General features: G+C 34.6%; 1 protein-coding gene and 1 long non-coding RNA gene across 7 annotated transcripts; one reads left to right on the plus strand and one right to left on the minus strand.

The window, feature by feature from the left end:
• Positions 1 to 349: 349 nt before the first annotated feature.
• LOC139867629 (uncharacterized) lies at positions 350 to 2,280 on the minus strand. Of its 2 annotated transcripts, XR_011765898.1 has the most exons (3): positions 1,004 to 2,280; positions 648 to 876; positions 495 to 564 (listed from the first exon to the last, which is right to left on the minus strand). XR_011765898.1 is itself a non-coding variant. In XM_071855993.1 (2 exons), exons 1-2 carry the CDS (start codon positions 1,804 to 1,806, stop codon positions 867 to 869), a joined length of 813 nt encoding a protein of 270 aa, XP_071712094.1. In that variant the 5' UTR covers positions 1,807 to 2,280; the 3' UTR covers positions 350 to 866. The 2 variants fall into 2 exon arrangements, 1 of the variants encoding a protein (XP_071712094.1); XM_071855993.1 differs by having other exon boundaries at positions 350 to 876.
• A 2,734-nt stretch (positions 2,281 to 5,014) lies between these two features.
• On the plus strand, positions 5,015 to 15,572 carry LOC139866332 (uncharacterized). 5 transcript variants are annotated; one of them, XR_011765396.1, is made up of 9 exons: positions 5,015 to 5,153; positions 11,623 to 11,855; positions 11,941 to 12,108; positions 12,204 to 12,361; positions 12,538 to 12,586; positions 12,652 to 12,820; positions 13,065 to 14,254; positions 14,437 to 14,482; positions 14,696 to 15,572. It is a non-coding gene; the product is annotated as an uncharacterized lncRNA (long non-coding RNA). The 5 variants fall into 5 exon arrangements; XR_011765397.1 differs by having other exon boundaries at positions 13,506 to 14,254; XR_011765392.1 differs by having other exon boundaries at positions 12,652 to 14,254.
• Positions 15,573 to 24,148: the final 8,576 nt, after the last annotated feature.

A 24,148-nucleotide genomic window follows, 5' to 3' on the forward strand; every position in this document is an offset into this window, starting at 1 on the left:
TGTATGAAATAAAGAATCATGGTGCACTCCTTGACAAACCTCGTAAGTTCATTATTCAATTTATCAACATTGTGAGACATTGAGGTAAATTTCTACATTTCAATAACACTACACACGTGTGATGTGTGATTTCTATAAAGACGGTCGCAAAGCCTATTATAAAATATTGACTCAACTCCTCGACCTAACACATAAAAAAGAATACCAAAAACAGCAGAAAATGCTACAGATACTATAAAAATATTGCCTACTGGTCTACGGGTCAACACAAATAATGAATACACGTTTGGCCTGAAGCGTTTGTAAGTTGTGACCCGTTACATAACTAAACCCTTTTTACCACCTTTAATCATTCTCCATTTTGGATATTTAAGTAGTGATTGTTTGAACTACTTGCAGATACAATTATAAAATATCAGACACAAAACTAATAAAAAATATATTGCCAAACCTGACAGCCGTGTGCATTTTGTGCTGCAACAGAGTTACGTAATCTTACGTAAAGCCTCATATATTATTTCTACCAGTGGTTTCAGGTCAAACACATTCCTTTCTAAAAAACAACTACAAAGAAGATAACATGCTTTCATAAGAGAAGCAAGAACACAATATTAGATCCAAAAACAGGAAAGCAAATAGATACATACGTTCAAACAAGTGGAAGTAAACATTCATACTAGTAAAACCAATGTCAGCTTAATAGTCATTTTAAGCCCCAAAGTCAATCAGGTTTGGATGAAAATAGTAGATCAAACATGGCAACCACATATTCTCTATCTACATAGTTGCAACAACTAAGACAATTAATCGCACTGTTAAAACCACACGGAATCACTTGAATCCACTCGAGACGACCCGAAAACCAATTAGTACTGCCTGCAAACCAAGTATGAAAGATTAGGGTAATGAGATTACAAAATATCAAGTATGAAAAAAGTTACAAAGAAACAAAATAAAAAAATAAAAAAAAATAAAAAAAAAAGTCATATAGTATTTCTAGTACCAGTTTGGTTTCAGCTCAAGTTCACACTCCCATTCATCCCATTCATCCGATGCGTCAAGAAACATAGTTATGCATGAATCTGTTAAAACTTCCCACTTTCCATTATTAACAGGATTCTTGAATTCGATATCTTTTAGGTTACATGTCTTCTTTACCATTATTCCAACTTTAACGTGCTCGAAGAAGTCACGAAACCAATTCTTAGAACCTTTAATACTAGTCCCACAATAAATGGTTAAGTATTTGGGGTGGCAAATCGTAAGAAGTTTAAATAACATTTTAGGCTCTTTGTGTGACTTTGTAATACAAGTTAATTGTTGCACGTTTGTAGACGGAATTGGGAACCTAATTTCCCCATCATCATCAACATCGTTGTTCACCTCCTTTTTATAACATACTATTTTTATATCAAACTTGCTTGATATGTCGAGTAATTCCCTCATCCTAAGGTAGAAAGAATGATCAACAGGGTCCCACAAATCTAGTTCAAGATTGATATATTCAGGAACATAACTAGATGGAAACAGGAGACTAGGTATTGTTTTGCCATTGTAACTCAATTGATGCAACTTTGGAGCATAAACTTGTATGTCAACCGACCTGATATTTTCAGAAACACGATTTAGGAAGGTCATTCTTTTCAATGAAGAACTTGTAAAATCCAACCTTTCAACAGTCCAGCCTCTAGTTTTAAGGTTCAAAATCTCGAGAAAAGGTAATTTTGATTTGATCATGTCCAAAAATGCATAATCTATTATCACACTATGTAATGATAATTCAGTCACGCTTGCTAATGATGCCATGTTGAATGTCTTTATAGGTTTACGATCATTTGAATAGTTAAACGAGCGTTGATCATAAACATCATCAGTTTTCAAAACAAACAAGCGAAGATTAGGGACATCATCAATTTTCAAAACATCAAATGGTATTTTTGTCTCTAACTTTAATTCTCGAAGATAACGAAGATTTCTTACCTTAACTGTCTCAAATTTTTGGTAAAATGATAGGTGTATTTTCTCGAGTAAGATACAAGTAGATAGTATGCTATCAAGTTCCTCTTCACTTAGTATACAATTTTTTCAACTTGAGTACTCTTAGAGACACACATTTGATCACAGGATTGCGCCTCTTTTTTTTCCTTCTAAAAACGGCAATCCATGGATGACAATTACAGAGAGACAGAGTATGTAGGTTTTTCCCCAAGAATACCTCATCCGGAACATATCGTCTCAAATCAAATGGAAAACAGATACGAATGGAAAACTCCTTTAAACAACTTTGGGCAACTACACTTGGAAGCCATTCTTTAGCAAGAGAAGTAAGCATGATGCCATTTAGTTTCACATGAAAACTTTCAATTGGTATGTTGTGTTTGACATACTTAGAAATGGTGCGTTTCATATATCGAATGAAATTTTGTTCTTTGTCATAATCATCATCAATTACGGTTGCATCAAACCTGAGATTAGGGATGTTAAACCAAGCGTGTGACCAAGTCTTGGATAACACACACGTACGAGCCGCTTCTTCTACTGGCAATAACGATTGTATACGCTGAATCAGATCCACCGGGATATCTTCCAATTGCGATCTTTTCTGTAGTTTCTCCATACAAAGTTATGACTGCTGAAGGAATACAACAAATTGAATATATTCATTACAAAACAATGATTATAAATTAATAAATAAATACAAGTTAGGGTAAAACATGTTTATATCCAGATTAAGCAGCAACATAGAATATATATAATTATATATTAAGTGAACAGTGTTCATTGACAACATATTTCACTTCCAAAATTCGTAGTATAAAAAGCTCAAGCAATATAATATATAATCATAGTATCAAACATCAATCATGATCATCCTGATCCTAATCTAAATCTTAATCATACTAATAGTTTATCAATATAAATACATTACAGATATATAAGTCCTAATAAGAAATACATTACAGATATATGAAAATTGTTAAATACCAAATGTACAATGAGATAAATAATAATAGTATAAACCCTAACTTGTTGTTGATGCTCAATTTTTACGTACCGTAATGTAACGAAAGAATATCTGACTCGATTAATCTTCGAATTCTACTTTTGATACTGTTAAGCTCTTCGTTATCAATTCAATCATATGATTCGACTGCCGCCGATTAATTTCAAACAAAGAGTTTTTTTGATTTTAGGATCGTATGAGTAGAAATGTATAATTCTTTTGTGTATTAGGGTTTGTTAACAGGAAACGGACGAGAAGTGGCGTTTCAGAGCGTGTGACATAGCCCAAAATATAGCAAAAGGCACAAATTATAAAAGATTTATCCAGTGAAATGACAGTGAAATTATTTAAACGAAATAATTTAATAATATGTATTAGGTATTAAGTGTATGTAAATGCTAAAGTCATTTATTTTAATGACTCGTATAACTAGGAAACTTGTCGTTGTTTTTATAAATATATAGAGACATGTATTTTCGCATACATATGTAACGTAATTAATTTCGTAAAAAGAATTCACATTTGAATATTAATAATATAATAATAATAATTATAATTATAATTATTATATTAAAAGTAAATCACTATCACTATATACATTAAAAGAGAGTCTCGATTAGCTAATAATTGTTTTCAAAATCCCCTTAATTACTGTTAGATTAGAAAATTATAGACATAATTACGCTCCTCGTCCCTGTGGTATACCTCAAAAATCACTCCTCGTCCTTTTCTCAATTTTTTTGCATTCCTCGTCCCTATTGTATTAACATACTACATTCCTCGTCCTTCCGTCCAACTTCTGTCAATTTTAGTCGTTAAGTGCAGTCATGTGCCAGGCACATGAGGGTACTTTCGTCACTTTACCCCTAGTCAAACCCCTAAAGCTTATAAAGTCTGTATATGAACTTATTTTCATACCTCTCCCAAATCCCAAATTCATTCAACCACACCCACCAGCCACCAATAACCGACCACCTATCACCGCCATGTCAACCACCAGCTTCATCTCCGGTCAGCTCCGCCGGCGATTCCGCATCTACGACTAACACCACCATCAGATCTGAGTAAATGATGCGTATTTTGGTGATGACGAAGGCGGAGAAAAATACGGGAAACCGGAAGCTGCTGCTGCTACAACCGGAATCTGCTGCAAACAGTCGCAGAACGTTGGCCTGATGGATATTTCAGTTTCAACCGAAATCAATTTCCAGATTCTATACCCGTTTGAGATTTCTGGGTTCAAGTACCAACCGATTAAACTCCAAATCTAAAGCATGATTACTCGACGCAAAAGTGTTATGAAAATTAAAAAGTGTAAATGCAACATCATATTTTGTAATCTTCAGTTGAATTTCTCGATTACTCATGAATGAATATTTTAGGTGGGTTTTGAAGATAAGAGGTTTGGTTTTTGAGTTGTTGTGAAGCAAAAACCATTTAATTTGGCCATTTATACAACTATTAGCTACTAGATACTGATAGCCATTAGTACACAACCACCAATTTGTTTTTGATTTTTATTTTTAAACATTAGGGTTAAAGATGTATTTTTAATTTAGTTAGGTTTAATTTGAATTTGATTTTTATTTTCAGATTTGATTTGTTAAAATATGGATTAGATTTAGTTAGGGTTAATTTGGATTTCATTTAGTTAGGTTAGAAGGGAATGAGAGTGAAAATGGAGAAGAAATGGGTAAAATGACGAAAATACCCTCACGTGTCCGAAACATGACTGAACAAATGACTGAAATTGACAGAAAATGAACGGAAGGACGAGGAACGTAGAAGGTTAATATATTAGGGACGAGGAATGCATAAAAATTGGGAAAAGGACGAGGAGTGATTTTTGAAGTATACTACAGGGACGAGGAGAGTAATTATGTCAAAATTATATCATAATTCATAATACCCCTTAATTCAACGTTTTAAATATTAACTAATAAATCATTCTTAATCAATATTATACCCTGATAACCTTAAAAAAACACGCGGACCTTAAAATTTTCTACGGACTAAATGCCCCAAATCAATTTATCTTCTTCATCCATCCTACGAATCTTCTTCCATACCTAATGGATACCTAATCCATTTCGTTTTCTCAATTCATTCTTCATCCATTATTATTCAGAACCACAACATCTACTCTGAGGTATTTATCATTTCTTATTTCTGTGAATTAAGTTGATTACTGTTAAACCCTAACCTAGATTATCGCATATAAAATCGGGTATATATGCATCAATAAGTCAGAATATTCCGATAATTGTTATTCATTATCGAAAATTCTATGTTGTTAACCCTAAATGGGTTTTAAATACAGGTGAACTGGCAGTACCAACTACTGTGAATTATAGTTACAAAATATGCATAATGAGCTTTGTTACTTTGGTTTATACAGAGTAATTTTTTTATGCAATTCAGAAAAGGATATTTGTGTTGGTGAGATTATGTTGCCATGTGTTAAGAAAAAAGGAAGATAAATTTGTGAAAGGAGCCCATTGGTTACTATTGTGGTACAAGAATAGTAGATCATTAGTTAGTGCACCTGTGTCTAGCTGCAAGAAGGTATCTTTGTTAATCATTTGATTAATAGGAACGTGAATTAGATGATGAGAATAAGAAACTTAATTTACATTGTAATTAATGACGTCAACGCCTATTGTGATATTATTTGTGATTTAGCTTCGTTCTTATGAAGTGGAGAGTGATATGCTTAAAGCGTGTGAACGGCTTGAAGAAATTTGGTACCAGATTATAAGACAGAATAGTAAAATTTAAGAACAAGAACTTATTGGAAATCCTTCTCCAATTATTGAAAAACTCTTATTACAATCTCCTTATTACATCCCTATTTATAGTTGATTAACCTTATCCATTAAGTTAATCAAGTCTAGTCTAGAATAATCTAGGATAACCAAGTCTAGAATCATCTAGGATAGTCAAGTCTAGAATAAAGTAGAAAAGTCAAGGAAGAAGCAAAATTGAAAACAATGACGGCTAGCCCACTTGTTATCCGTTCACATGTTCCACCTCCTCAAATCCATTTGAGATATAATTTCACAAAATAAACCTCTAACTTATTACTTTATGTCATGGTTTAAAAAAACGGTCGCCTCGTACGCCTTGAGGCGCGCCTCAATGCGATTTTCGAATATTCCGTTTTGAAACGTCCGCCTCAAAGGCCAGTTAAAACGTACGCCTCAAATGGGAGAGGCGGTTCGATTTTGGTACGCCTCACAGCCTCACAGGTAAGTGAAAAACGTACGCCTCATGTTCACAGCCGGTCAACGGCGGTCAAACAGCATTTAACGGTGTCGTAAAACTTAGATGTTGCCGGAATCGAGTAAAGATGAGGAAGGAGAACACGAAAATCAAATAGAAGAGAAGATAGGAAGGAAAAAATTGAAACCTGTAAAATCCGGTGACCGGAATTGGGGCTTTTGTTCTTGGAAGAATATTTCGTTAGGCATGGGTTATTGAAGCATCCCAAAATCAGACATAGTTTAATGAATTCTTTGAGGTACTTGTCTGGTACTCGTATCAATGGAAGAGAAAAGAAAGAGAATGATCTTTTTAGATCATCATAATAATGATAATGATGATGATGATATGTATAATAATAAAGAAAGAGAAAAGAAGGAAACAAGTGATCTTTCTAGATTAGTGTTGTCTGGTAGATATTTTAAGTACCTTGTATTTATTTATTTTTTTCTTTTATCAAATAACAATAATAGCCCCTCAACTTCTACCAAACTTCAATACCAAGAACAAACTAGATATGAACTCTTAAACCTTTAATTAAATGACATTAACAGCCCCTGTTAATTTTTTTATGTATTTTTTAACTCCGCCTCGAACGTACGCCTCGGTTCGCCTCGAGGCGTACGCCTCGCCTCACAGAAGGGAAACGCCTCGAGGCACGTTTCCGTTTTTTTAAACCTTGCTTTATGTCAAGATTGGTCCAACAATCACCCCCCCAATCTTGACCTTGAGTAATCATTTATTTCTTTGAGTCTTCAATCCTTTGAACCCCAAGAATCTCTCTCATTTCAGCAAACTTTAACTTCGGCAATGCTTTTGTAAGAATATCAGCCCGTTGCTGATCCCCACTGATGTGTTCAACTTTAATCTTCTCCATTTCAACACATTCTCGTATGAAATGATACCGTGTGTCGATATGCTTACTTCTTCCATGAAATACCGGATTTTTCATCAATGATATTGCTGACTTATTATCAACTTTGATCACGACTTGTTCTTCTTTTCTTCCAGTTATTTCAGCTAAGAGTCCCCTTAACCATATTGCTTGACAAGCTGCTGCAGTAGCAGCCATAAATTCTGCTTCGCAGGATGATAAGGCCACTGTTTGTTGTTTTTGTGAATTCCAAGCAATAGGTCCATCATCAAAGTAGAACACTAATCCAGTAGTATCCTTTCCATCATCTGGGTCCACCGAGAAGCTGCTGTCACTAAATCCAAGTAGGTTATTGCTACCATTCCTTCGATAGTGAATACCCAGGTCTACTGTACCTTTCAAGTACCTGAGAATTTGCTTAACAGCTTGAAGATGAGTAATTTTAGGAGTTTGCATATACTTACTTGCATATCCCACCGAGTATGCAAGATCCGGCCGTGTATGAGTTAAATACCGAAGGCATCCAATTGTTTTCCGGTATTCAGTTGCATCAACACATTTGCTGCCATCATCTTTCATCAACTTCAGACCTGGTCCCATTGGATATTTGGTGAAATTGCACTCCCACATTCCTGATTCCTCTAGGATTCTTTTAGCATATCTTGATTGATGAATTTTTATTCCATCTATGTCTTGTATTACTTCGAGTCCGAGATAATAAGAAAGTAAGCCCAAATCACTCATCTCGAATTTATCTTCCATTTGCCTTTTGAATTGTTTGATTTTCTCCAGGTTATTACCCGTTACAATCAAATCATCAACATAAATTCCTACCAAAAGTGATCCTTCTTGTGTTCTTTTTGTGTATACAGCTTGTTCAAGCTTACACCTTCGAAATCCATATTCCTTTAGAACTACATCTAATTTTGTATTCCAAGCACGTGGGGCTTGCTTCAGGCCATAGAGAGCCTTTGACAGTCTGTACACCTTTTGTTCCTTCCCCTTTATCACAAAACCTTCCGGTTGAGATACGAAGACTTCTTCCTTGAGGTCACCGTGTAGAAATGCTGTTTTAACATCTAGGTGATGAACATCCCACCCTCTTTGGGCTGCCAAAGCTAGAATAAGTCTAACAGTCTCAAGTCTAGCTACGGGTGCGAATACCTCGTCAAAGTCTACACCATGTGTCTGGATGTAGCCTTTGGCAACTAGCCGTGCTTTATGTCGTGTGACATTTCCTTTTGCATCCCTTTTAATTTTGTATACCCATTTTAGTCCAATAGGTCGGTGTCCTTGAGGTAGATCCATTAACTCCCAAGTATTATTCCTTTCAATGGAAGCTATTTCACCTTCCATAGCTTGCTTCCATTCTTTATGTCTTGTAGCTTCCTTGAAATTTGTTGGTTCTCCTTCGGTAAGAAGAAGATCATATATATCACTTTGATTTTTCCAACCTCGAGGTGGTGTATCATCATATGTCTCCTCTTCTGCCATAGATGGATCTGACTCATTGACTGTATTTGTCGGGAGACGAGACAGCATAGGTCCTCGTTGTTTTACTGTTGTTTCAGGACTGCTAACATCAGAATGGGTTATGCTTTCCTCATTGGTCGATCTTCCTTGACTTGAGGAGTTGCAGCTTTGTGGGCTATATGAACTACTTGGGCTGCCTGGTTCAGTAGGCCCATTTTCGGAATTTTGATCAGCCGAGAAAACTTCACCGGGGTTTATATGTATCACGAATTCTCCTTTGTGATTAGGTTCTTGATTGTATTCTACTCCGGAATGCCAATCGCATTTGCGTGCTTCATCAAATTCCACATCTCGACTGATTACTATTTTCATCTTCTCGGGATCATACATACGATGTGCCTTAGTTCCTGGTTCAGTTCCTAAATAAACCATAGGAATACTTCTGTCATCAAGTTTTTTTACTTGATCTGAAGGTACTTTCACATATCCAACACATCCAAACACCCGTAAATGATCAAGATTTGGTCTTCTTCCTTTTAAAGCCTCATATATGGTGTTTGATTTTTCAGAATCTTCGTGGGCAACCTGTTTAGAATATAAACCGAGTGACGTACTGCTTCAGCCCAGAAACTTTGTGGCATATCCATTGCTTTAAGAATACTCCTTGTTGTGCTCATCACTGTTCGATTTCGCCTTTCAACGATACCATTCTGCTGTGGCGTGTAAGGTGCAGTCAACTGTCTTGTGATTCCAGCATAATCACAATACTGATTGAACTCGTTGGATGTAAATTCTCCTCCCCGATCAGTTCTAAGGACCTTTATTTTCCTTCCATATTGATTTTCAGCAATCGCCTTGAATTTCTTGAATTGCTCAAATGCCTCTCCTTTGGTTTTTAACATGAAAGACCACATAAACCTGCTGTGATCATCAACAATCAGCATAACGTACTTGTTTCCCGCTTGGGTGGCAGGGGATATGGGTCCGCACAGGTCTGCATAAACCTGTTCCAGTGGATTTTGGGCTCTAAAAGCCGTCTGGACAGGAAAACTTTGTCGTGAATGTTTCCCTGCTAAACATGCTTCACACATCTGTGTAGGGTGATCAATAACCGGCACTCCATCCACTAGATTGTTAGTCCCTAGCCGCTTTATTGTATCAAAGTTCACATGACCGAGACGGGCATGCCACAACCATGCTGGATCATCAATCTTGGCATGTAAACAGATTGGTGTCTCAACCTCGAGATTAATTTTATACAACCGATTAGGGGACCTTTGAACCTTCATTAGCAGCGATCCATCTACCTCAAACATATATAAGAAACCATGTTTGATCAAGATTACACAACCCCCTTCCTCAGCTTGCCCAAGACTAAATATGTTAGTCTTTAAGTATGGGATATAAAGTATGTCGGTCAACAAACGTTGTTCACCATTCTTACATGTTAAAAGAATAGATCCTCTTCCTTCTATATCCACACACGAGTTATCCCCAAATCTCACTGTACCACCAATATCCGTATCAAGTTTTGAAAACAGTCCTTTGTTTCCTGTCATGTGGTTTGTTGCTCCAGTATCTAAGTACCACATGTTTTCTCCACCATCATGTGACTCATACTTTGCTGGAAAAACCTTCTTTTCACTTAGATGAATTACTTCCTTCTCGCTTCTTTGATTGGCTACGGACATCAATAGTGCAGGTCTGTCATCATTAGCCACTGGTAGTTCGGTTGATCTAGCTTGAGTCAAATTTGCTTGTTCTCCTTTCTTTCGTGTTGGACAATCGGATGAGAAGTGTCCAAATGCATCACATCGAAAACACTGCAGCTTTGATCGATCTTTAGTTAAGTTTTCAGTTATTTGTCTACCAGCAAAAAAGTTTTGTCCGCGGCCTGAACCCCTTCCTCGACCACCAAACTGTCCACGACCTCGGCCCCTACCCCGGGTGTCTTGGCCATTCCCTCGACCTCGACCAAAGTTGTTTTCCCTTTTCTTTCTTGAGTCCCATCCTTCATAGGACAACAGAAGTTGGTCATGGCTGTTATTTGTAGTCTTTAGACTGGTTCGTTCTTCGTAAGCTTTTAGCCTACCCACAACTTCCTGGAATTTCACCGTTTTGAGATCAACCAGTTGTTCGATAGTGGCTGCCATATTTAAGAATTTTTCTGGTATGGCAGTTAATATTTTTCTCACCAACGTGGTTTCCTCAATGACGGGTCCAAGTGCAGCTGATTTTGAGGCAATTCCAGAAAGTTTTGCTGCAAAATCATCAATTTTTTCGTTATCTTTCATCCTTGCTGCTTCAAATTCAGCTTTAAGAGTTTGAAGCCTAGCCTCCATTACTCGTTCAACTCCAAGGTGACGGGTCTTGATTGCATCCCAGATTTCCTTCGCATGGGTGCAACTTGCAACTTGAAGAATCAAGTCTTCAGGTAAAGACTGATACAGATAAGCGATTGCAGCATGGATCAAAGCGATTTTTAAGGCACATGGAATCTGGGAATCAATTGAACCTGGCTCTGATACCAATTGAAGAAATTTGGTACCAGATTATAAGACAGAATAGTAAAATTTAAGAACAAGAACTTATTGGAAATCCTTCTCCAATTATTGAAAAACTCTTATTACAATTTCCTTATTACATCCCTATTTATAGTTGATTAACCTTATCCATTAAGTTAATCAAGTCTAGTCTAGAATAATCTAGGATAACCAAGTCTAGAATCATCTAGGATAGTCAAGTCTAGAATAAAGTAGAAAAGTCAAGGAAGAAGCAAAATTGAAAACAATGACGGCTAGCCCACTTGTTATCCGTTCACATGTTCCACCTCCTCAAATCCATTTGAGATATAATTTCACAAAATAAACCTCTAACTTATTACTTTATGTCAAGATTGGTCCAACACGGCTTGGTATGTGTCAAATATAGTTAGATGTAAATGTTTGCATTAAAATCTTAATTTTTGTATAGATTTATAATTATTGGATTAATGTTATTTTCGCCACAGGAACAAAACACGGCACCTTTATTAGGAAGAGCGCTCAAGGATGTTCCAATGGAAAAGATGCAGCAGTTGTTGCGACAATATGAAGATTTTACTATTTTTTTATTTGGTGCACTGAAGTTTCTTCATTTATATTCTAGAATTAACATACACAATATTATACAATATATTTTAGTGCAGGAGGTTTTCCCAGCACAGGTTCGAGAACAAAAGAAGTATAAGAAGAGCAATATCGAGTAAATAAGTGAATACTAAAATGTATGTTATATGTATTTTTTGGATTTGGTGGATGTTTATTTGTATATAAATTTGTTTAACTAGGATGGGAAGGTGCAGCTGCAGCAAGTGCATAATTAAATTCGCTACAACAACAAGCAATCAGTGGTGATCTTGGTTCTCTTGCTTCGAGGGGTGTTCCACCTGTTCACACTTCATATGCAAGCTATTGAGAAATCAGTTGCGGAATTGAAGTCACAATTGGAGGTTACAGTGAGTTTGAATCGAATTAATTGCCTGTGTTGTTGGTTAGAAATTAAAGAAATATATTTTTGATGAACACTATTCTGTAATCAATACTTCAATAGCGAAAGTTAATGCTGAGGCATCAAGAGGGAATGTTGAGGCGGAAAGAGCAACAATAATTAGCGGACAAACTAATGAAGATGTCTGTTATCATTCTCAAAAGAATGAATTGGAATAAAAGCTAGCGGTCATGTCCAGAGAAGCTTCAGGTAACTAGTAGGTAATGAATGCAGTGTTTAGTAAATCCCCATTATCAGAATATTCAATATTTGGTTAACTGACTAAAGTATGGCTAAGAAAATCATACATGTTGCATATGCTAAGGGTGTTTAGTAAACATTACTCGAAAGATTACAGTTGACATGCTTGTTTTAACTGATTTTTTTTGTGATGCAGGAATTTCTGAAAGAGGAGGCCAGTTCACAGTGGTATGGAAAACCAGAAGGTATTAAATGCATGCTTGAATGGTCTAGATTTTGTTGTAAACTAACTTTTATTAACCTGTGCCAGGTAAAAGATTGTTTGAAACAAAATGAGGATCTCGGCAATATGTTAGTCAAATTAAAAACAGAACAAGCTAATATATCTGCCGTGAGTGATCGTGAAAGTCAGAGGTATAATAGAATTAAACAAACAAGGGATGAATGAGAGTTGTACTGCTGAAGTTGTATTCCTAAAGGTTAGTCATATACAGAGTAATTTTCTTTAGATGGTCCGATCGTTATCTATGAGTATGCACTTGTGTGTGTGCACACACATACAAGATCATTGACTGTATAATGTGCATGTGTTTTTACCTGGGTTTTGTCTTATGAGTCACTAACAAGTCAAACGGGTTAAATAGATAAAATTACCTCAAAAGAAATGGGTTATTATATATAAGCATAATATATATAATATGGCTTCATTATTGTGTGGTTTAGGTATCTTGGTTGATAACATCGCCTTTGCCTCATCACGTTAGGTGAGTTATATGGTTTTGGGTTTTCGAAGGTGTTAGTTGTTCAGCGAGTAATGATTTTTTATTACCCAACTTCTTTATATGCAAATATATACACCTTAATTTTTTTCTGGCCTGGTTACTTGACTATGACTAATATCATTCTATATATTTGAGGCATGTAAGAAAATTATTAGTAATATCTGTTGCTTGAGTAATATCACTTGCTTCACTATTATCTGTTCCTTCATTAATAATTGTTGTATTGGTTTAGTAATATATGTTACACCATGTACTACTATCTGTTGCTTTAGTAATATCATTTTAAATATTTGTAGTATGTAACAAAATTGAAAGACATCTCAACTGTTAATTTTTACCTCATTCTGTTTAAGACCCATTAGAGTTAACTAATGATGAGCAGTTTTAATTGATGGAGATTGTTGCATCAAGAAAAGGTTTGACTTCAACGATCTCTTGATAGTGAGCTTCTTTATAGTCTTATCTTTTATTTATTTCCGGTATTTGATTGATGTGGATGATATAGTGTTATGGATGCAAATGGCACCATGGGCAAGTTGGGTAAGGCTGCAAATGGGTGAGTTATTGTATGGGTCAAGCTGGGTTTACACAAAATAGTTCCTTAACAAAAAGTATATATTTGTGTATTTAAAATCATGAACTCAAAATAAATTTATGATTGATTTGTGTATTTGAAATTATCAACTAATAAACGAGAGAAATGGCAAAGTTAACTCGAGAGACTTAATTAGATAATAAATGTTTTCAAAACCACTTAATCATCGTTAGATTAGAAAATTATGTTATAATACTCTTTAATCCAACGATCATTAATCATCCACTAAAAATATTAGGTAATAAATCAATTTTAAATAAACTTCATCCCTAAAATACCCTTTTCTAATAAAATTTTTTCAAATTCAAGTTCATTCACGCTCCCAAATTAACAACCCTAATTATCCCACCCATCGTCTTCTTCTTCCTTCTCTTTCAATTCCCTACTCCATTAGATGTTTCGGATCTTACAGACGACTACGAATCGGTTCCATAACTAAATTTGGTTGCATTAAGGTGGCTTTGATTTGACGATGGATACGAGGATTCGCCAGGCAAGCTTTCAAAATCAGAACTCTTCTGCCACAGATTCAAACGGTAACATATCAATCAAGTTCACACAATTTTATTAGTACGATTATAGAAATATCTCTCTCCACTACACCATGTGCAAGTTTCCTTAGATTTGTAAGGTGATCAGAGACTTGCAATAACATCAAACACTCCTGTTAATTCCTACAATGATAATGACGTGTCCACCATAAAACTTATTTTTGCAGGAACTGAGCTTCTTGAGGTGATATATTTATGATCGAGTGTAATTAGGTAATATCAACTGTTACTTATAATCAAGCAACATATATAATGCTAAAAAAGTATAATTATTATATGTTGTAAGGGAACTTGAATTCACTAGACATCCTATTAATTGCACATATACCATGTGATCTCATAAATTTCAAAAGTATTTAAGATTGAGACTTAACATTATTATCTTAATCTTAATAGTCTCAGCATTTACCTTTTGTGATTGTACAGGTAAGGAGATGGATAGTTGTTAGCATGATAAAGTCATTGTCAGTTAGATAACGTTTCAGTTTTTTGCCAAAAAAAAAGTTAGATTTTCAAATGTATTTGGTTGTTTTTTTTTAACAAAAAGCTTAAAACATATGGGTGAAAGGGGGAGATTTGCGACTACATTTGGAGGTGTTATATAGCATGAGCAAAGTTTAATTTTTGTGGATAGTGTAGCGTTGTGATGGGTTTTTAGGGATTCAATATGAGGGAGATACTTAGATGGTTTTGTTTAAGGTTGGATATAAAATAAGCATACAATTGCTTTCTGGAGCCTATCCAGTGTAGACCAGTTTTTGGAAAGCATATTGACGAAAGGTTATGGAGGAGCTGAGATTTACTTCTTGGAGAGTTGAAATAATGCAAATACGGTTATCTACTTTTCAAAACTATAAATAATGTTGTTACTTTTCAAAACTGTTATTAATGTATCATGTATGAATAATTTAAATAACTTATCTTAGTGCATCTCTCTTGGGTACACAATTTGGAATTTGCCTTAATCTTAGACAATTGTGGTGATACTTGACCTTTATGCTATGCTATGAGGACAACAATGGATCTTTTATGGAATACAAAGTTACTCTAACACAAGAACTGTTAAATGCAGGAAGTAATCAGATTACAAAAGTCAGGTTCTAACAGGTTCACGTAGCATTTCAGAGTATAGATACACATACATCTGAATATTGAGATGAATGAAAGCCTTCTATATTTTAACTTTTTTTGTATTGTAAATTAGTTAAAGAATTTTTGTGTGATTATTTTCTTTAGGTTAGTTAACTGCATTTAAATTCGGGTGAGACTATACGTTGGATTAGTATAACATAGATACACGTGATGTGGGAATACCATCATTTATTGCTGTCGTTAAATACAGTATATGTTAAGACTCCTATTTTTTCAAAACAGATAACAACTGAAGGGTCATGGTTTCATCAATAGGACTACTATAATTTATTGCTGTCGTTACCGCTGATACTTCTACTTTCATGGAAAGCTCAATATAAATTGTTGTTAAAACTACTTCTTTTGGAAAATACTCTAGTATGTTCTTTAACAAATAAATATTTACTTAAATATAATTTGTGTTATAAAATATCTAGATTGGATGTTAATTTTATTATTATTATATTTCTTGCATAGTAATATTTTATACTATAAATAGACATGTATGGTAACCATTTAAGGTGCACCATTTCTCTTGAAATATCAATATCAATATTTCTTCTCTCCTTCTTCTCTCTTTTTCTCTCTTTGTTCTTATAACCATTAAAGGTAGTTATAAGCCTACTGAATTATAACACGTTATCAGCACGAAAAGCTTAGTGTAATTAAAAGATATCTCAAACGATCACGAATCACTAATCAAGGTATGAAATTATTAATAATTTTCAGACTCGAATATATCAAATTTTGGACTACTAACATTTATATTTATGTTATTTAAGTTATATATGGTCGGTTATACCACCTGAATTATATTTCTGTAATCTAACTTTTACTAACTTCACTAACATTTATATTTATGTTATTTAAGTTATATATGGTCGGTTATAACACCTGAATTATATTTCTGTAATCTAACTTTTACTAACTTCACTAACATTTATATTTATGTTATTTAAGTTATATATGGTCGGTTATACCACCTGAATTATATTTTCTGTAATCTAACTCTTATTAACTTCACTAACATTTATATTTATGTTAATAAGACCTCATGATTGTACGCAACACGTCATTTGACAACACGGTACTTTATGTACGCAACACGTCATTTGACAACACGGTACCATGGGTCGAGATTAATTCCGATCAATACGAATACGACCGGGTCTTTATATGTTATCTAACATTTATGATTACTTATGCAATTAATCATTATTTATTTCATGCATACTAATGTTTATTCTTAAATTTATAATTTTAAAAGTTAAAATAAAAAAATAGTTTGTATTTTTATTAAAAGTAAATCTTAAAAGTTAAAATAAAAAAAGTAGTTTGTATTTTTATTAAAAAGTAAATCTTAAAAGTTAAAATAAAAAAAGTAGTTTGTATTTTTATTAAAAGTAAATCTTAAAAGTTAAAATAAAAAAAAAAGTAGTTTGTATTTTTATTAAAAGTAAATCTTAAAAGTTAAAATACAAAAAGTAGTTTGTATTTTTATTAAAAGTAAATCTTAAAAGTTAAAATAAGAAAAAAAAAGAATGGTAAAATGGAGTAGCTTTTTGTCAAAAATGAAGTATTGAAAATGAAGTGGTCTCCTTCTATAATTAAAAAAAAAATATACTTTCATCAAATGAATTTTTTTTTTGTGGCCGACAATTCCAAACACGAGTCAGTGTTTAGTTTATCAAGAATATCTCTTGATTTGGTGAAAGGTCACGATCACGATATCGGGTGTTGTGAAAGAATTAAAAAAAATTAGTCAAGTGGCCTTTTAAAAACTAGAAAGTTTTTTTTTTTAAACAAAAAGTTTTTATATATTTATAATTTACAGGTAACGTAAAAAAAAAGGAAGTTTTTTTTTTAAAAAACAAAGAAAGTGTTTAAATGAGTTTTATAGAAAGGGGGAAAGCAAAGTAAAAAAAAAACTTTTTTCAAAACTTGTCAAATGTTTTGTTAAAAACGTGACCATTGAAAAAAGGAGGTTAAATAATAAAACTTAAAAAAACAAATTATTTTTTTAAGAGTGTGCATCAAAATGGCCCGTTTAATAATGGGGAGTTAAAAAAGATAGTCAAATTGTTTCAACGAACAAGGGTTCAATTGGATGTTTCTTAAAAAAAAAAAAAAAAAAAATCCAAATTTCCAGTTATTTGATTTAAAAAAAAAAAAAAAAAAAAAAAAAACCGTCACCTATTACCCCAACCATACAACACCACTGATGCCACGTTATTTCTTTTTCTATTTCAAACGACCATAAACCATTGAATGGATCCTTGCAAAAATTATTAACATTGTTGTTTGGAAACAAGTGACGAGTATTAATATTATATCCTCGACAAGCTGATAATGACAAGGAATTTGTGGCCTGTTTAAATGTGATATATAATTTAATCAAATGAAAGTGCACCACTTGATATAATTTACCCCACATGTACGTAAAATAAGAATGGGTTGATTGGTAGCATAACCTTTCTTGGTCCACCAATATCCTTTTTCTTTAATGAGCCGTGATTTGTGGAAATGTGTATTGGAATTATTAGTCTACTATGACTATGATTAATTTTAGCCGTGAACATGATAAGGAGAATTAGGATATAATTGAAACATTTACAAGTGGGGGTAGTTACAAAAGTAAAAAAAAAAAAAATCCGCGGGTACGGGTAATGGATCCAATGAATCCGCATTCACGACCCGCGGGTGCTATCCCTAATTGTGACAAATACAAATCAACTAAAAGTCTAAAAGATAAATGCTCTTATAGGGACCAAATGTTCACAATAATTGCCTAAGCTAGATATGAAACAAATAGTTCATCAAGAAAAAAATATGCATCTAAAGCTTCTACTGAAAATTAATGTGCAAGGTACAACATATAACTATATGGTCAAATTCATTTGAGCCTTCGGAGTCACAAGTATATGATGTATATATATTACGCAATTAACAAAATAGTAAATCGAAATTAATTCATATGAATAGTAAAACGAAATTAATTAATTTACTATTCACATAAAAAGCGCATATGATTAAAAAGCGCATATGATGAAAAGCGTAGCGCATATGATAAGCGCATATGATAAAAAGCGAATATGATGAAAAGCGCAGCGCATATGATGAAAAGCGCATATGATTAAAAGCGCATATGGTGAAAAACACAGCGCATATGATTAAAAGCGTATATGGTGAAAAGGATATATGATGAAAAAGCACATATGGTGATTTATGAAAAAAAAAAACACATATGGTGATTAATGGAAAGCACATATAGTGATTAATGAAAAGTATATTGTGAAAAAGAATCACAAATGTTTCTTGAAAGAATTCAAGGTAAGATATATGAACCAATTCATCCATCATGTGAACCATTTTGATATTTCATGGTTCTAATAGACGCATCTAGCGGATGGTCTCATATTTGTATGTTATCAAGCCGTAATATGGCATTTGCAAAGTTTCTTGCACAAATTATTAAATTGAGAACACATTATTCTGATTACACCATTAAAAGGATGAGACTTGATAATGCTGGTGAGTTAACATCTCAAGCATTTAATGATCATTATATATCTACAGGGATTGTTGTTGAACATCCAGTTGCTCATGTGCATACACAAAATTGGTTTAGCTGAATCAATAGATAAACGCTTACAGCTAATAACTAGACAATTGATAATGAGTACAAATCTCTCAATATTTATATGTGGACATGTAAATTTACATGCTGCGACATTAATTCGCATTATACCATGTGGAAGTCGTAAATATTTTCACTTAATACTTGATTTTGGCCAAGAGCCAAATATTTTCTACCTTAAAACATTGATTGTGCAGTGTATGTTCCAATTGTATCACCACAACACAATAAAATGGTTCTTCAAAGAAAGATGATAATATATTTTGGATATAAAACATCTTCAATCATAAGATATATTGAACCCATGATGGGTGATGTTTTTACAGCACGTTTTGCTGATTGTCATTTTAATAAAACATTGTTCCCTAGATTAGGGGGAGAAATAAAAATAAAAAATAAAATGATGCTTCATGATGTGAACTGTAACATCCCGTTTTTCTTCATACATGTCTGAGGTACTTGATTGATCTTTAGAATGTTCATACTTGGTTGTATAATAGTATAAAGATGATTGTACGATGAGTGCATGAAGTGTACCAAGCGTACACGTGTTGCTTGTTCGAATGTCGAAGAAAACTGGACGTTGTTTGAGTTACATGATGTGTACGTACCTTTTCGATCCCAAATAAAGTTTGAGTTGACATTTCAAAACCTTACCATTAGAAAGGAAATCTTATTACGTTTCCAACGATATTTGATTCATCGAAAACGGAGTTACGGTCAAAAAGTTATGGCCAAAACAAGTTTGCTGAAGTTCGGATGAAACAGGCAATTGTCACGGCGCGACAAATTGCTCCGCGGCGCGACAAATGCCTATGTTGAAGGTCAGAAAGCTTGAAAAACATGTTCTAAAATCACCCTTTGGGCCACGGCGCGACAAACCTGCTCCGCGGCGCGACAATAGGCACGTTCTGGTACTTTTCAGCCTTTTAATGAGTTAAATGAGGGGTACTTTGGTCCTTTCACTTATGGACGGATTTGAGGCTTTAATATCAGTTTTAGATCCACTTTTGGATCATTTTGACATCCATTCAAACACTCCCAATCTTAGAGAGAGAGATGAGTTTTCTAGAGAGAGGAAGCTTGAGTTAGTGATGAAGATGGTGATTTTTGCCCAAATTGGAAGCGGGTTTTGGTTCTCCTTGGTGTTTCTAGCTACTAGAGCTCGTTTTGGTGCTTGAGGTAAACCCTAATCCGAATTGTAGTGTTTGATTTCTTGTTTGAGTTAGGGTTTGTGTTAGTTAGAGTTATAAACCCATTTTATTGTGAAATTTGGGGGTTTTGGGTAAAATTCATGTAAGTAAGCCTAAATGGGTGACTTAGGGTTTCGATTGATTAAATTGTAAGTTTGGATCTTGCGTATGTTGGTTAAACCTTAGAACACTTGTGTTGACTTGGTTTTTGGGTGTAAACCCTAATTTAGGTAAAAACGGGTCGAATGGGTATTTTGGGACAAGTAAGCTCAATTCATTGTCAAATTAAGTTTTAAATCAAGTTTTGGTAAATCAAGTAGGTAAATACTTGATTTAAGTGTTAGTGGTTGTCTTGAAAATATAATCACTAGTCGTTAGTGATTTTGTGGCGTTTTATGACTTTGGTCAAAATGAGCAATTTGAATTGGGTCAAAATTACGGATGACACTAATTTGGATTAATTGGATGTTAAACGCTTTTGTTAAGTGTTAAATGATGCTTTTAATGTAATTACTCGCGAGAAGTGATTTTAGGTTAAAATTTGGTGTTTTAGCAATAAAGTCAAACTTGGTCAACCATGGAATGGGTTTTGTGTAAAATACGAGCGAGTATGCGTTTAGAGGTTAAAGTTGACATAATTGGGTATTTCGAGAACGCGGGAACTAGTCTCGCTAGTTTTGGACCTTCGGGTAACGTTAAAAGTGCAAAAGGGTATATTTTGCACTTGTTGTTCATTTAGGCGGGTCGAGAGTCCAAATGGGATTGTATGTTGATTATGTGTATACCTATATGCGTATTATAGGTAAAAGCTTGCTCGGTTGCGTTTGGTGGCGACTTTACATACATGACTTGTGCATGCATCTCGAGGTGAGTGGAATAATTATGCGTGTACGTATATAATGTATTTATTTGTGTGATATGAATGTGGAATTGTCACGGTGTTCAAGACACCACATTCTAAGTAACGAGTAGCATTGTCGCGGTGCTCAAGACACTACTCATTGTTTGATTGACATGTGGTATTGTCGCGGTGTTCAAGACATCACATTGTCATGGGAGTGGAATTGTCGCGGTGTTCAAGACACCACTCATTGTTTTGATTGACATGTGGAATCGTCGCGGTGTTCAAGACGCCACATTGTCATGGGGGTGAGTTAGTCGCGGTGTTCAAGGCATCACCCGGGGGATTAGTGATTACGCGGTGTTTAAGTAACACTAATGGATGTTATGAACTCCGATGGTCTTTCAAGTACCGTTCCCTTGTACGATTGGTTAACCATGGTTGAGTGAATTTGTATTTAGCATATTAAATTGTGAACTATATGCTATTGTTGTTGCTAGCTTCTTGTGAATTGTGGATAGTAGTTTATGCATGATGTTTGCATGGCTGTCGAATTGCTAGCTTGTATGCGGTATTGTGTAAGTGTTTGCAAGTAAGTAGATTATATATGTATATGTATAATTATTGCATTCACTAAGCGTTAGCTTACCCCTCTCGTTGTTTACCTTTTTACAGGTATTGTGATTGTGAAGCTAGCTAGTTGATAGACTAGTTGCGTAGTAGCGATTGGGCTCTATGGGGTAGCTTTCGGATATGGATGTGGATTGGGGATTTTGTAGATCCTCGGGATTATGCTCTTGGTATCGGGTTGGGCTATTGTGTCTTAACCGTGGTGTTGTATAAATGTTTCGAGGTCGCATCGTTTGGTTGTGTCGAGTCAAACCTTGTATGTGAAATACATTCTCGTAAGGATGTATGGTGTCATTGTAAACCAAGAGTCGAGATACAATGTTTAACGTGTTATTATGATAAATTGTATATGGATAACTATTTCGAAATGGTTTGTATACTTGGGTGATATTGGGACCTAACAAAAAAAAAAAAAAAAGTACTCCGTTTTTGGTTAAACGGTTTGGGGTTGTTTCAAGTGGTATCAGAGCATAGTCTAAGGGAATTAGGTGACCTTGGAATAGGTGCCTAGTCTTAGACTTTTGACGGATGTGCGTTATTTGCGGGACTTGTAGGAATACGGGTCGGATTTAGATTTGTTAGTGCCTTAGAGTAGGTGACTAACTAGGACTTATTTTTGTCAAAAGTGTGATTATGTGGGGCCTTATTTCGTGTGTGAATTAGTGCCTTAGATAGCTAGTGCCTAATGTAAGTAGGCGAACGTGGACATTGTTTTAGTGATAGTCACCTAGGATGTAGGTTGACTTGTGGTTGCAGTGTACTTGTGTACATTTATTATTATATTGTATATAGGTGTATATATATATACAGGTATCTTTTGTGTGGTATCCTAGGAATGAATCTATTGGAGAGATTCGTATGTTTGACGGTTTTGAGTGATCAAGTTCACGTAAGGACTTTGGTCATTCGGGTACTAGAATTTATCGCGTGTTATTTTGTGTGAATGTTGCGTCAGTCCGGGTAAAGTACTTTGCGTAACCGTGTGGAAATGGTAAGGTACACATTTGTAATAATGACCGATCACCATTATTACGAAAGTGTATCTTGACACTAAGCATGACATGACAAGTACCGAACGGAGGAAACGTGGCATGGTTGGGGTAGAACGGGACGAATTAGGAATCTTCTATTGGTTCCTAGGGTATAGTAGTCTCGAGTGATGTGCTTGTTGTCACATCAGGTTCTTTGTGAGTCGGGAAGTGTACGATGGATTCGGTTAGTTAAGTGAGCGAGCCAACTCACGACCTTGGTGCGTGCTTAGTCACCCTGGGTAGTGGGTGCACTGTTGAGATTGTTATTGGTTTTAGTTACCCATCGTAACTGGGATGACGAAATTACTCTTGTGTGTGTGCGACGAGGACTTGAATTCCGTAATGGAATGCGACAAGTTTAATGATTGTAGTTTTGAGTTACACTCGGTAGAGTGTGTGGTTAGAGAATCGTGTTAGGATTCTTGTTGTGTGTGTCGCCTTGGAATTGGCGAATCGGGGAGTCCTTGGGTCATTAAACTCATGGGAGTGGGACCCGTATGACGATGGTTGCGTTAGTGTGTTGTTGATTATAGGGCAACATTCTTAAGGGAATACCCCTTGTAGTAGTGGTTTTATCGAGGTGTAGAAAGGATGTAAGACTTGGTGTTTCCAAGCATCCCCTTAGTGATTGGATGAAAGATTTCGTTAGGCTATGTTGTTTTGGCCTTGTGGTGTGTGTAGCGTGTGATCGCTAGAAACTTTCAAGAAGACAATAAACTGTAAGGTTTGTCGGATAGGTGTGACTTCGAGTTATTATTGTGGTAAAATGGGTGACATCGGGTGTATGTGTAACGACCCGCACTTTTTCGATCATACTATACTTATAAGATTAATATTTACATAAATTAAACCTTTCCAACATGATAAGCAATCCAAATTGTCGAGACTTATATTTCCGAAAAGAGTTTTACACAACGTTTGACCGTCTAGTTTGACCGATGATATCACGAACTATACAATATATGATAATTATACGTTTGTGTATATAAATGTATATACACATATTTAACATGATTAATAAATGTTTTAATATCTCATTTTGTATTAATAACAACAAGTTATATGTGTATTTTGAAACTACTAACTTAAGTTTTCAAAACGATAACTATACGTAACGTTATTTGACATAAATACTTAAGACATATAATGTTTATACATATATTGTATAAGTAATGTATTTAATCACTTTTAAAGACTTAAATACATAAAACCATATAAGTGTATTCACAAAAGATAGCTATATTTGAATCCTCATTCCATTTTTCACAAAATTTCTATACGTATACCTAGAGTATTTGTACTCGTATCATACCTAGCTTCTAGATGTATTTACTATTGGTATATACCAATAGGAAATACCAATGATCAGCCATGAATGATTAAGGGACATGATAACAACTTGTGGGAACCATCTTT

This window comes from Rutidosis leptorrhynchoides, chromosome 9, assembly GCF_046630445.1.
Source record: "Rutidosis leptorrhynchoides isolate AG116_Rl617_1_P2 chromosome 9, CSIRO_AGI_Rlap_v1, whole genome shotgun sequence".
NCBI classification, from domain to species: Eukaryota; Viridiplantae; Streptophyta; class Magnoliopsida; order Asterales; family Asteraceae; genus Rutidosis; species Rutidosis leptorrhynchoides.

Bases quoted from the DNA above. Each gene is read 5' to 3' on its own strand.
- LOC139867629 (XM_071855993.1), bottom strand. From the start codon at position 1,806: ATGGCATCATTAGCAAGCGTGACTGAATTATCATTACATAGTGTGATA.